This window comes from Zeus faber (assembly GCF_960531495.2).
Source record: "Zeus faber genome assembly, chromosome: 4".
Lineage (NCBI taxonomy): Eukaryota > Metazoa > Chordata > Actinopteri > Zeiformes > Zeidae > Zeus > Zeus faber.
This window is the reverse complement of record NC_137191.1, coordinates 14,098,310-14,110,809: the sequence shown is the minus strand read 5'-3', so window position 1 is coordinate 14,110,809 and position 12,500 is coordinate 14,098,310. Positions and strand designations below refer to the sequence as shown.

The window sequence follows — 12,500 nt, the reverse complement described above, 5'->3', positions numbered from 1 at the left end:
CCGATCACTGCGTAATGGAGAGGGATCATCTCCGGTCCACCGTGCGTTTCAGTCCCATGTCACATGTGGCAACAGTGTTTTTGTTTTCGAACAGATCTATTTGTTTCCGTTTCCGTTTCCTATTTGTATGAAACAAAAATTTCAAGCACTACTAACGGACTGTCCCGATCACTGCGTAATGGAATGAAGGAAAACAAAAAACCTGTGTCCAGGCAACCGTGCCGCGTCACTCAGGCCTCCCGTTGCATGCCGTTGCTATGGGACTTCATTTAGTAAAAACTGGTTGTTTTTGTGTAAATACTTAACTTGTAAATAATAACTCCTGCTCTTCTTGTAACGGGGAGGCTTTCCCCAGCCTGACTAGTAAGACGCAGTTGGCACACGAACGAGTATGTACTTCCGCTTACACGGAGGATGTCAGTTGAGTAGACGGTCCTTCCGGGCCACGAGAGGGCATTTCTGCCCCCTCCCTCAGTTTAAGTTTAATGTACCCTATGGAAAATAGCAAAAACAACAAAAAATACTGGCCGACGTACAACTGTCATAGAGACGATAGAAATGAAACACCTTATTTGAAGGTTGCTATCTAATCCAATCTCTTTTCCCATTGCACAAACAGCATTCAGAGCTGTTCCGCGCTGTTAGCGCGGTTATTCAGAACCATGGACAGCGCTGTTTGTTGCGAGTTGTCGAGAGATTCATTTATGTGATTTGAACCTCATGGAACACTGAATGCGATGTGATACAATAAAATAAATAAATAAATAAAAAACACACAGAGACCCCAGCCGAAGCAGGGAGCCCCAGCGGCAGCAATGATATCGCCGAGCCCAAACTTAATCGGCTAGCTCCACCTTCCGCAGAAGATGTTACCCCAGTGGCAAGCAAGGTCAGAATGGGCACACAGCCATTTTTTCCACAATTATTTTTTATGATGGAATACCCCAATAACGCCACCTACATCTCACACGAAATTCAGAATGAAATAATAGCGCGAATGAGTGAAATAGTGACCAGTGTAATAGTTGAAGAAATAGGGGATATCTGGTACGCGTTGAAGGTTGATGGGACAAAGGATCCAGCTGCTTGTGAGAACTGTCATTGAATGAGTCAATTGTGCTCCGCTATATAGACATGGATACTGAGAAAAGCAAGGCTGTGGGTAATGGCTACTACAAAGCACTGTGAAACGTCTGACATGCCTGGTTCTTTCTGTACTGAGAAAAGCAGGCCTGAGCACAGAAAAGATCCTCAGGTAAGAGAGGGGTTGTACACAAAAAATTATGAGAGAAAGCTGAACGAGAAGTCTCGTATGTGCATTGTGTCAACAATCAACCATGCACTACAAGCCTTTGTCGACGTCTGTGACATGCTTTATCGGCTTCTGAAAAAGGCAGCTGCGGCCGCAGTGTACACGGGAGATGTCTGAAAAGGCTGCGGTCACCTGGCTACTGTGTCAGTCATCGTTAACATTTATGATGATGTTGTGCAGTTCCACGTGGAGATTGACAGCAGTGGCCTCGAACTCACGGAAGAGAGAGTAGAGGCAGCGGGGCTCCTAAAATCAATCAATGACACCCACTTCGGGTTTACTGCGGTTATGGTCCACAGAATCCTCGCCCTCCTTGATCCTCCTCACAAAGTGTTACAGGGTTAAAAAAAACCCAAAAAAACAGACCCCCACACTGGAGCGAAGATTGTGAAAAGTGTGTTGGATTTCGCCGAGAAGCTATGGAGTGACTTTGGCGTTCCAAGCCATTTAGGCGCAGCGTGCCGCTGGCCCCGCACGAAGCATCAGAAACAGCAGCTCCTCTGCCCGGTAAGAGAATGCGGCGAGTCCCTCCACACCCGAGCAGTACGAGGTGGCGGCGTACGCCAGCGGCAGCGGAGACGGAGGATATGAGACAGAGCGCAAGCGGCTCTTCCCCAGCAACACTGGGTGGTGTCGCTGGGGAGGTGGACACAAGATTGAGCTGGTTGAGGTCAAGGTGCGCCCTTGACCCGGACAGTCCTCACTTTTTTGGAGGTACAGAAGGTTGAAACCCCTGCTGGAGCTCACCAACTCAGCTCGGGTGGAATCCGAGTTCTCTGCAGCTCGACACTTTTCACCGTCTGAAAAGCGGCCTGCTCTACCGGAGACGAATGGACGCCGCCGCCGTCCCGCAGCGCTCCTCTGAGCCTCACAGCGGCACGCCAAGCGTCCTTATCGCACTGAGACGTGGAGTGACTTTTGGGCCACCTCAGCGACGTGCAGGGAACACATTTTCAACGCTAACCAACGTCTTCAGTCAGCACAGACGACGCACGCTGCACCCCGAGAAAAACTTGATCCAACTGGCGTTTGAAGGGGATCTTAGCAAACGACTTTGGGAAGGAGAGTGGAAGGATCGCTTACTCAGGTAGTTCAACAAACAAACAAGGAGGCCACAACTCTACCGAGGAAAGGTAAGACAGACTTTAGGCGGTTTCTTTTTCTGCCGGTCTGGCATGTCGGAGACAGATACGTTTAGGCTATTTGCACCGGGCCGGCCCTATCTGTCTGTGAGATAGACAGAACACATCGCTTCTGTTCAGCCTTGCTTGCTTTTCGTGGTTGTAAATACAGTTTTCGGCTCTTCTATGTTTTCCATTGTGGCAATCCGCAGAATGGAAATCACGGGGATGTGAGAGATAGAGAGAGAGAGAGAGAGAGAGAGAGAGAGAGAGAGAGAGTGTGTGTGAGCTGCATGGCATGAGCACAAAGACAAATCGATCTAATCATCTTTTTTATTTATCTACTTAATGACCCTGATGCAGTTGGCTATTATTTCATTGATTTTAGCAGTCATCTCTCAGTGGTTAGAATCCTTTATAAATTATATGTAATTTTTTTTACCTACATTGTGTGAGGACGCTCAGGTTTAATACTGGCTTCCCGACTGCTGTTAAATAAATGTATTATTTGATTTTGAGATTTTTATTTAGTCTTTCAGAGTCTATTGCATGGTTAAATCAATGTATTTCATTGCACCGACCACCAGACAAATTCTAGGTGGTGACCTGGCCATGACGCACAAACACATGGAAAAGGTAAGGCAGCAAATTGTTTGCATATAGTCAAGACGTCACTACAGGCCATTGCAGAGACCTTAAAGAAACACTATGTAACTTTTTTACCTTAAAATAACAGCTTCCGAATCATTTTGATGGTACACTGACTTGTAATATGGAGAATAGCACCTCTTTCACCTATTGCCACCCGCAGGATGATAACCTACTGTTTTTCTATACAAAAAGATTTGCCCCTTCGGCATTTTATAACTGCCCCCTCAGTGACTTTATCGTGGCGCTGGGCCTGGGTCCTTCAGTGTGGCCCAGGACACATTGCGTTTACACTGCTAAAAGAATGTGGCCCCAGACCACCTCCGAACGGGGTCTGAGTGATCAGATCTTAAACCACATTGAGGATGCATGGGGTGCATGTACACCTGGCATTGGTGATCGGATCTTGTGATCGGATCACCAAAGACGCATGGTAATGACCAAGTGTCATTGCTTTCTCACTCCCCTTCTCACTTCCTATTTTGCTTCTCACTTCGTATTTTGCCCCAAACTGTAACTGCTCATTATTTGGTAATGAGCACACTTCATGTACTATTGTATGGAGGACAAACCATAAAACTAGGGGCTAGTCCACAGGATATGTCCAACTTTTTGTATGAATAAGAACTGACTGAGGACGAAGGTAACCAGACAATATTGTATCACTGTTTCCAGAGTGTATTACTGTATTTGTCTCATTTATTTAGCAAAATACATTTTGTTAATAGAACGAGGATGTCAGTTTGTTCCTGATAGCAAAGCAGGTCAACCTCACCGACAATGCAGCAGAATTTCCCCTACAAGTCCCATTCTCAATGCTGCTGATTTTGAGAAAGTGATTAATGCTTTCACATCCACACGCCTAGATTACTGCAACTCACTATACAAAGCTCTTTTTGTTTTATTTAATTAGGAAACAGAGGAAAATAAATATATTGACAATAAAACCAAACAAATTCACAAAAGATTGCACGGCATTTGCAGCCGCTAAACCTGTGCAAATAAGCTCAAAATCAAGCGTTGAATTCACAAAAAACCCTCACAGTGTGAAACGCATCCTAACTGCGCAGCCACGCAAATAGTGTCTCGTCCCGATCGCTGTGATTGCACAGCGGAATGGAGGAGAAATTTACAGGGCACCCCCGCCCGCCTTCTCACGGCCCGGCACCAGTCCGAGGCCTGGTGCTTGGGAACCTCTGCTCTAGATTCCTGAGATCCTCTGACCTGATGCTTTTAGCGGTCCCGCCGGCTCGGCTAAAGCTGAAGCGTGAGCGTGCTTTTTCCGCTGTTGCCCCAAAGCTTATCTCTCCACATCAGATACTCCCCCTCTATTGACACTTTTTAACCACAGGTGAAAACACACTTTTACTCTCTGGCTTTTATCACACATCAATTGACTTTTTTCATTGTGTTGCCTTGCTTTGCTTAAATGCTGTGTTTCTGTGTTTTTTGCACAGATGTCTGTCATGTCTTTATTGTCTGTTATGCTTCTATTCTATTTGTTTATACTTTGCACAGCACTTTGGTCAACCCTTGTCGTTTTTAAATGTGCTCTATAAATAAAGGTGACTTGACTTGACTTATATAATATATATAAATAAACACAAAACATTTTAACAGTTTTAGTTTTAGCTGACAATAAATACATTGGCACAGAAATACAGATATAAAATGACCACAGGTACAACATTTGCAAACGCCCCCTGATACACACACACATACACACGCGCGCACGCACACACACACACACACACACACACACACACACACACACACACACACACACACACACACACACACACACACACACACACACACACACACACACACACACTTACCCTGTTGTCCGAGCTGGGAATCATGGCGTCCGTCATCCAGGAGCCGAAGCGTGACCCTGACGCTCTCACAGTGATCGGGATGCTGACCCCGGTCAGACGACCACAACCTGTTGACAAGTCAAGGTAGCAGAGATGTCCAAACCACGGTATCCCCGTTAGAAATAACTGAAATAGCCCCAGCTCTCATCAATTTGGGACAGTGGGAACGTTTCCCCGCTGCTGGAACAGAGCGATGTGATGGGGCCGCTACTCCCTGCTTCAAGGTGATGACCGTCTAGTGCAGAGCAATTGAATTACCGCTTTTCTGTGAAAAATGTCATTATTGACTTTTTGAACCAAGTATTTTAGTGCATATCATCGTTGTCCGTTGGAATATGCCGCTTCCAATTTAAGCAGATAATGATGCTGAAACTGGCAGCTATTTCTGTTTTATCAACAGACTGCATTTTTATAGTGTCTTACACAAGTCTGCTAAAAGCAGGGAGCTAATTTAGTGATTAAAAATACAGGGCAAAATGGATCCTAAAATATTTATGGTGTTTTTGTTTGCCATTGGCAAGGTGCATGACATAATAATGTTTTACAAACTCAGCGTTAGGGTTAAAAGCAATATTATATATGCATTTTGTTATGTTGTTATGTTGATTGTAATTTTTTTTAATTACAATTGCGATATAAAGGTTAGTTATTTGCTGCAATTAACTCAAGGCTGTACTGTACATTACAAGATGAAATGTTGGAAGTGGAGGAAAACGCAATCGTTTTTTTTACCCCATGAAAAAATGTACTTAAATGTTGTTTTAATTATAGCTAGAAGAAAAATAAATCCAGGTCCTTTACAATTTACTGTAATTTTTACAATGCGGTGAGTTTCAGTTTTGGCCCTCCAAGTGGGAACCTTGGAGCCCTGTCATTCTTTTGAGCTGTGTTTTCCAACCTGCGGTGCCAGACCCCTACAGGGGGTCGCCAGAGATCACGGAGGGGGGGGTCGTGAAGCCGTTGATTTGAGGGATGTGTTTTGGTATATTGGTTCAAAAATCCACGAGTGTTCAAATATAAATTTGACCAAAATCCATGACTATGTTCTAACCTTATTCTCTCTACCGACGACTGCTGACTGCCAATGAGTATCGCAGGGTCTCTTGATTAAATCAGGTTCGATTTAGGGGGTCTCTGAGGCAAAAAAAGGTTGGGAACCCCTGTCATAAATTGTAAATCAGCCCGCTTCTCCTACCCAGCTTGTTCATGCAGGCGTGCAGCCTCGTCTCCAGCAGCATAACCCTCTGCTGTAGCTCCTCATAGTCGTACGCCCCGATCTCCTCCTGGATGCCGCTCAGAATGATGGACAGGTTGAGGAGCTCCAGCCGCAGGGTGGCCAGCGCCTGCAAATCCGCCCTGTACTGCTCCACCACGGCCAGCAGGGGGCGCAGCTGAGACATCTGCCCCTTTAACTCCTGGTGGTGTGTGCGTGTGTGTGTGTGTGTGTGTGTGTGTATGTGTGTGTGTGTGTGTGTGTGTGTGGGTGGGGGTTGTAGAGGAGATACAAAAAGAGAGGGCGAGAGTGAGGGATGTGAGCTGGATTAACTAGACACAAATGGACTAAGACAAGAACAATCAGCTCAGCGAGTGGAGAGGAAATCAGTATTACTCAGTTCTAATAGAGGATGGAAAGCATCTGTGACAGAGGAGTGAAAAGATTTGAGATAAAGGCCAAAATGCAGATTGACTAATTACATAGTGACCAAAAAACGGAGAAGAAAGGCGAAGCAAAAATAAGAGATTAGCGGGAGAGTAGAAGATGAAAGGAGGGGGGGGGGGGGGCTGAAGGTGACAGGGGAGACCAGGGAGAAGACTTTGATATGAAAGAGCATCGCTTGAAAGAAATGTCGAAGGGCAGGGACGGAGAGATGCAAAGAAGAAGGAGGGAGGGGGCGAAAAATCACTATCGCCCCCCCCGGGACACGGGCCCTCGTGGGGCGCATGCCCTCCCGCTACGTTACGCTCCGCACTCTGCGTGCCTAATCCCTCCCCTGCTATCTCGCCTCTTCATCTCCCTCCAATCTCCCATCCCGGTTTCATCCCTTTATCTCGCCCAGCCCTCTCGCTCCCTCTCTCTCTGCCCGTCCGCCCTTCACCTCCCCTCTCACTTTGTTTGGCTCCTCGGTTCCTCCTCCTCCTCCTCCTCCTCCTCCTCCCCCTCCTCCTCCTCCTCGTGGTGAAAACCACTGCAAAATGCAACAGGGCCCCGTTGTTATTTCCCACCGACAGGATGCCGTCTTTCCCCCCTTACTCCCTCAATCCCTCCGTTTGTCTCAATCTGTCTGTCTGTCCAAACGCTTCCCCTTTCCTCTGGAATCTCTCCCACTCTCCTGAGGGAGAATTCTATTTAGTTATTGATAAGCATGGTTCCACATCACATAAATATTCACAGGTTTTTTTTCAAAGGAGGAAGCTTACAACTATGAAAAGCCCCAAGGAGAAACACGCACACACACACGTGTACACACACACACACACACACACACACACACACACACATAAATCATCTAGCTGTATAAAATCTTAAAACATCCCCAAAAGCTCCACGAAGCAGATGTGAAGACGTTGAGTGGAAACCCGGAGACAGAAAAGATTTATGAAAAAGCAATAATGTTCGGCTTTCTGGGGAGTAAAGGCTCAGCCAATATGTCTGCGCCTCTGTCTGTTCCGCTTGTGGAGAGCGGCAGGGAAAAAAGACACCGTAAAAATGAAAGAGAACTGTGAGAAGACCGTCACGAGGGCGAGCGTGGGCGGGAAGACGCTCAAGCACGACAAAATGCCAGCGGCGTCTCATCGTCTCATGAAAGAAAGGAAGGTAAAAGAAAACAAAAGAAAACAAAAAAAAAAAAAAATGTCCAGAACCACTCGGTCAATGGATTGAAATGGAGGAGGTGAAGGAGTGGCGGCTGGATCGCCGGTGTGGAGGAAGGTAAGGAGGTGTGGCCAGTTCCTGTTCCCCCTATATGACTGTGAACGGCACACAAACAGAAACACCTTTTTCCCATTTCCCCTCTTCTCCGAAAACGGACGGATGGTCTTATCCTGCATCTGCATGTTTCCTGTGAACAACAGCCTGGTGAGGCAGAGGGCGCTGTCACTATCTGTCTCCTTCACCTCACAAATCAAATCTGACGAGCAGGCTGTACATCATGCTATATATACATTTATCAAAGTGGCGATCCACGAGATCGTCTGTATTGGGTGAAATGCACTGCAACTCCCGGAATTCCATTCGAAGCTGCAGCAGCAACATTCAGGTTTGTTCTATTATTCTTATTTGCGACGCCACTTTATGAAATCCACCACGGCTGCCTTTTCACTTTTTTGCACGTGCCCAATCTTTGCATCTCTTGCCAGGAAAAATCATGCAAATGTATTGAATGGTTCCTTAAAAAGTGGCAGCTAAATAACGTATACAATTTGGGATTTTTGACAAAATAATTTCATGGCTCTCCACTTTAACACAGCCCATTGACGGTGCGGCCGCTACCTCGTGATTTTCACCCTTTCATGCAGACGTTGGGAGTGCTTTTAAAGGAAAACAGTGCGGCAAGCTGCAGCATTTGAAATAAAGCTGCATTGGTCTATTTATTTCTCCATCCCCCTCCAAAATCACGCCAATTTGCTCTTCATCCCCTCTCCGGGCTGTGGCCAGCAGGGGGAAAGCCAGTCCCAGGTTGATCTTTGTTTTAGAAAGAGCTTCTTTCTTTGGCTTCACTTGACTTGCATTCACTCGTTCGCTCACCTCATCTCATCACACCTCAACGCTTTTTTTTGTCTACTCTGAGCTTCCCAGTAACATCGCCAACACTTGGGTTTTGAAGCTCAGAGGAGCGGGTTCCTTTAATCACAGCGGAGCGTCTGTGCGGTAAAGATGGAAAATGGACACCTCGATCATGAAAAATGGGTTTCAAATCCAGCACTGTCTAATATAAGATTTACTCCAATTTGGGCTCAAATGGAAAATCACTTGGGGAAATTCCATTAAAAGAAAGAGGCTGGATGAAAAATGACACACATGACAGTGTGTGGATTGAATCTGTTGAAGAAATGTTGTCATTTTGAAATGCCATTTTGCAGGAGTTCTGACCCTCCTGATTATACACAGCCACCGAAGCTCTTTTGGCTTCAGAATAAAAACCTCTTTGCGAAAAATGGCTTCATGTCTGGGTGCAAAAGAAAAGACAAACCCAACAGCACATAAACCTGGTGTGCGTGAAATCAATGTTTTCACACCAAAGACCTTGTAGCCCCCGGAGCAGCCGTCAAGCCGTCTATGTGTGTGTCTCCTGGTATGTGTATGTGTGTGTGTGTGTGTTTACCTGCAAGCCTCGAGGAGTCATGGAGCGAGGGCTTGCCACGTAGGTGTGTATGCGTCCGTCCACGCCCCTGAGCAGCGGCTCAGAGTCCCTGACGTACTGCAGGTCCCTGGACGTACGCAGGTCCACCACCTCCATGGACTGACTCACATTCTGCACCTAGCGCATACACACACACACACACAGACACACACGATTTTGCAGACTTAAAAAAGCAATTGGTGGCACAGTGCACTGCACTGCTGCCTCACAGCAAGAAGGTCCTGGGTTCGATTCCCACCTGGGGCGCCGTTGGCACCGTGCTCCGGGCGGATTATCTCCCAAATAGGAGCCTTTCTGTGTGGAGCTCGCATGTTCTCCCCGTGCTCTGATGGGTTTTCCTCCACCTACCATCAGTAAGGACCCCCACCATAAACATGCACTCATCATCTGACCAGCGATGGACACTTGGTACCAGGTCCCCAGGTGTGTCGACAAATGCTGCCCACTGCTCCTGGCTGCCCCCCCGGAGGAAGGACAAGCCAGGATGGATCAAATGCAGTGGCCACATTTCACCAGCTGCCATCCAAAGTGTGTGTGTATGCATGTGTGGTGTTGCGTGACTTTTAAAGATTCTTCTTCTGTTTAAAAGACAGAATTAAAGGCGTTCAATGCTGACCGATATTGCGTTTTTTTGTCCCTTTAAAGCGTATGCACACACACACGCGGCGCACACTCACACACAACCACAGCACGCACGTACGCACACACGCACGCGCACGCATACAGATGCATAACACGCACGCACATGCACACACACACACGCACACACACATACACACACTCCAAACAAAGTTTGTTTTCTGAAGTGAGCACAGTTTTTTCTTGTACAGTTGTGATTTCTAACAATATGGTTCATTGCCAAAAACTCTCAAAAAAACTTGATGTTGTTTGATTAAAAAACACCTGTTGTTTTCTTGCAAACAACAGGTGTTTGCCTACCAAGAAAGTCAGATGGCAATTTAATGGGGTGCAGAACACTTCAGACATTTTAATCATGGAGCCGATGCACGGACAGTTTGACGCTTTCTCTTCAAAGGAACATGAAGATATTGCAATTTGGGTTTCTGTCATGCAAAAGCCTATTATGTTAAAGCTTTGAGAGACCTCCCTGTGCCAACTCCACTCCACTACTTCTGAATTAAAACTATATCATCTCAATCTCTTTGATATGGAATAAAAAAAAAGGAAATGCAGAACTGAAGTTCTTTATGCATGACCCAGATTTTCAGGAGCGGAAGAGGAACTGTAATTATACGCAAACAAACAGGCAGTCAAGCTCACTACACGCACCCGTCCCCCACTGTGGAACATGCGGGTGAAGCTGGAGACGGAAAAGTCAGCTCACAACACAACATGCTGCACGCGCACGCACGCACACACACACACACACACACACACACACACACACACAGACACACACACAAACACACACGCACACACACACACACACACACACACACACACACACACACACACACACACACACACACAGGCATGGAGGCACATGCACATATACACACAGCGGGCACAAGGTGTCACTTCCAGAGACACACTGAGCTAATTAAGATTCATAAATACAGAAGTCTCACAGCAGAGGGAGAGAAAGAGAGGAAAAAGACACACAGGTGCAGACAGGTCTATAGATAGATAGATAGATAGATAGGTCTTCTGTATCCATATTGGGAGATAAATAATGGATCATTGTTGGGTATAGATTCAAGAGGTTTATTTAATAATATAACAATATAAATAATATAAAGCTTTAAAATGTGTTTTTTTCAAGTGAATATTTAACGTATCAGTGGATCAGTGCACTGGGCGATGGGCTTTGGTGAAAGTGCGTTCACAAGTGTGTTTGCTCAACTGATGGTTTTCAATAATTCATGAACTTCTGTCACAAATCATCTCTGCTCCCAAATGCATGTCTGTGTGACCAAAATATACCTGAAAAACAACAGGCAGAGAAAACACACAGAATTATAGATCTCATCCATGTTCTCACTCTCTCTCTCTCTCTCTCTCTCTCTCTCTCTCACACACACCCACACCGACCAAGATATGTATACACACACACACACACACACACACACACACTATTTTAAATACACACCCAAAATACAACGTCCCGAAAACCTCTGCAGAACCAAACTAGATAGACAGCGACCATACATGTCTACCCATGGTTCAAGGAATCCAGCAATCCATGTAAGGCTGTCAGTCAAGTCATTTAAATAAAAGTGTGAGTGTGTGTGTGTGTGTATGTGCGTGTGTTTGTGCGTGTGTGCGTTGTGTGCGTGTGCGAGTGTACGCGTGTATGGTGTGCGTGTGTGTGTGTGTGTGTGTGTGTGTGTGTGTGTGTGTATGTGTGTGTACTGTTGTTGGAGCTCTACGTGATTCAACTTATTTCCTCTCATATTGCAAACAGCTTGACATCAAACAAGCAGCTTTATTTCTACGTGTGAGTTGACGCGTTTCCACTGGTGTTCGTTCCTTTCCTCGAAAACAGCACTCTCCTGTTTACAGAAGATAGGGTTTACAGTGCTCTTTTTGATTTATATTTTCCTGTCATTTATGCCGTTCTGGTGTCACTAGAATGAGTGAACGAATGAATGAATAAATGAATGAATGATTGACTACACCAATAAGAGGAAGAAGAGCTGCTGTGTTTGCTGCCTCATTAAATGACTTATAATATTTTCAAATGTTAGAATTAGCCTCCACCCGGTTCTCTTCCTTCACCACCTCCTCCACTACCCCCACCTCCTGTTTTTCAGCACGCAGGAGGCTGAACATTCTGATATGAGAGTTTTAGAACAGGAGGATGTTCATCATTTTCTCGTAATAACATTGAGTACAATCAATATTATCATGTCATATCAAAGGTCAACCTCGAACCGCAAGAAACACACTGAGACGCACGCACAAACACACACACACACGCACACATACATGCACACACATACATGCACACACACACACACACACACACACACACACACACACACGCACACACACACACACACACACACACACACACACATACACGCACACACACAGACACATGTAATTATAACGTTAAGATGGACTTGGCAAAGGTCATCTCATTAGACTAAATGTGTGTGTGTGTGTGTGTGTGTGTGTGCATGTCAAGTCTCTCTTTCTCTCCATTTCTGTTTCTATG

At 45.8% G+C, this 12,500-nt stretch overlaps 1 protein-coding gene across 2 annotated transcripts in view; it reads right to left on the bottom strand.

The window, feature by feature from the left end:
- LOC307229220 (noelin-2-like) overlaps positions 1-12,500 on the bottom strand; it is a gene marked incomplete at its 3' end in the record, with an annotated part of 27,450 nt that overhangs the window by 7,085 nt on the left and 7,865 nt on the right. For both annotated transcript variants that reach the window (XM_079999165.1, XM_079999164.1), the window contains exons 3-5: positions 9,281-9,436; positions 6,154-6,373; positions 4,920-5,026 (exon numbers count right to left, since the gene is read on the bottom strand). In XM_079999165.1, coding sequence (XP_079855291.1) covers positions 4,920-5,026; positions 6,154-6,373; positions 9,281-9,436 — 483 coding nt within the window. The remainder of the gene's footprint in view (positions 1-4,919; positions 5,027-6,153; positions 6,374-9,280; positions 9,437-12,500) is intronic.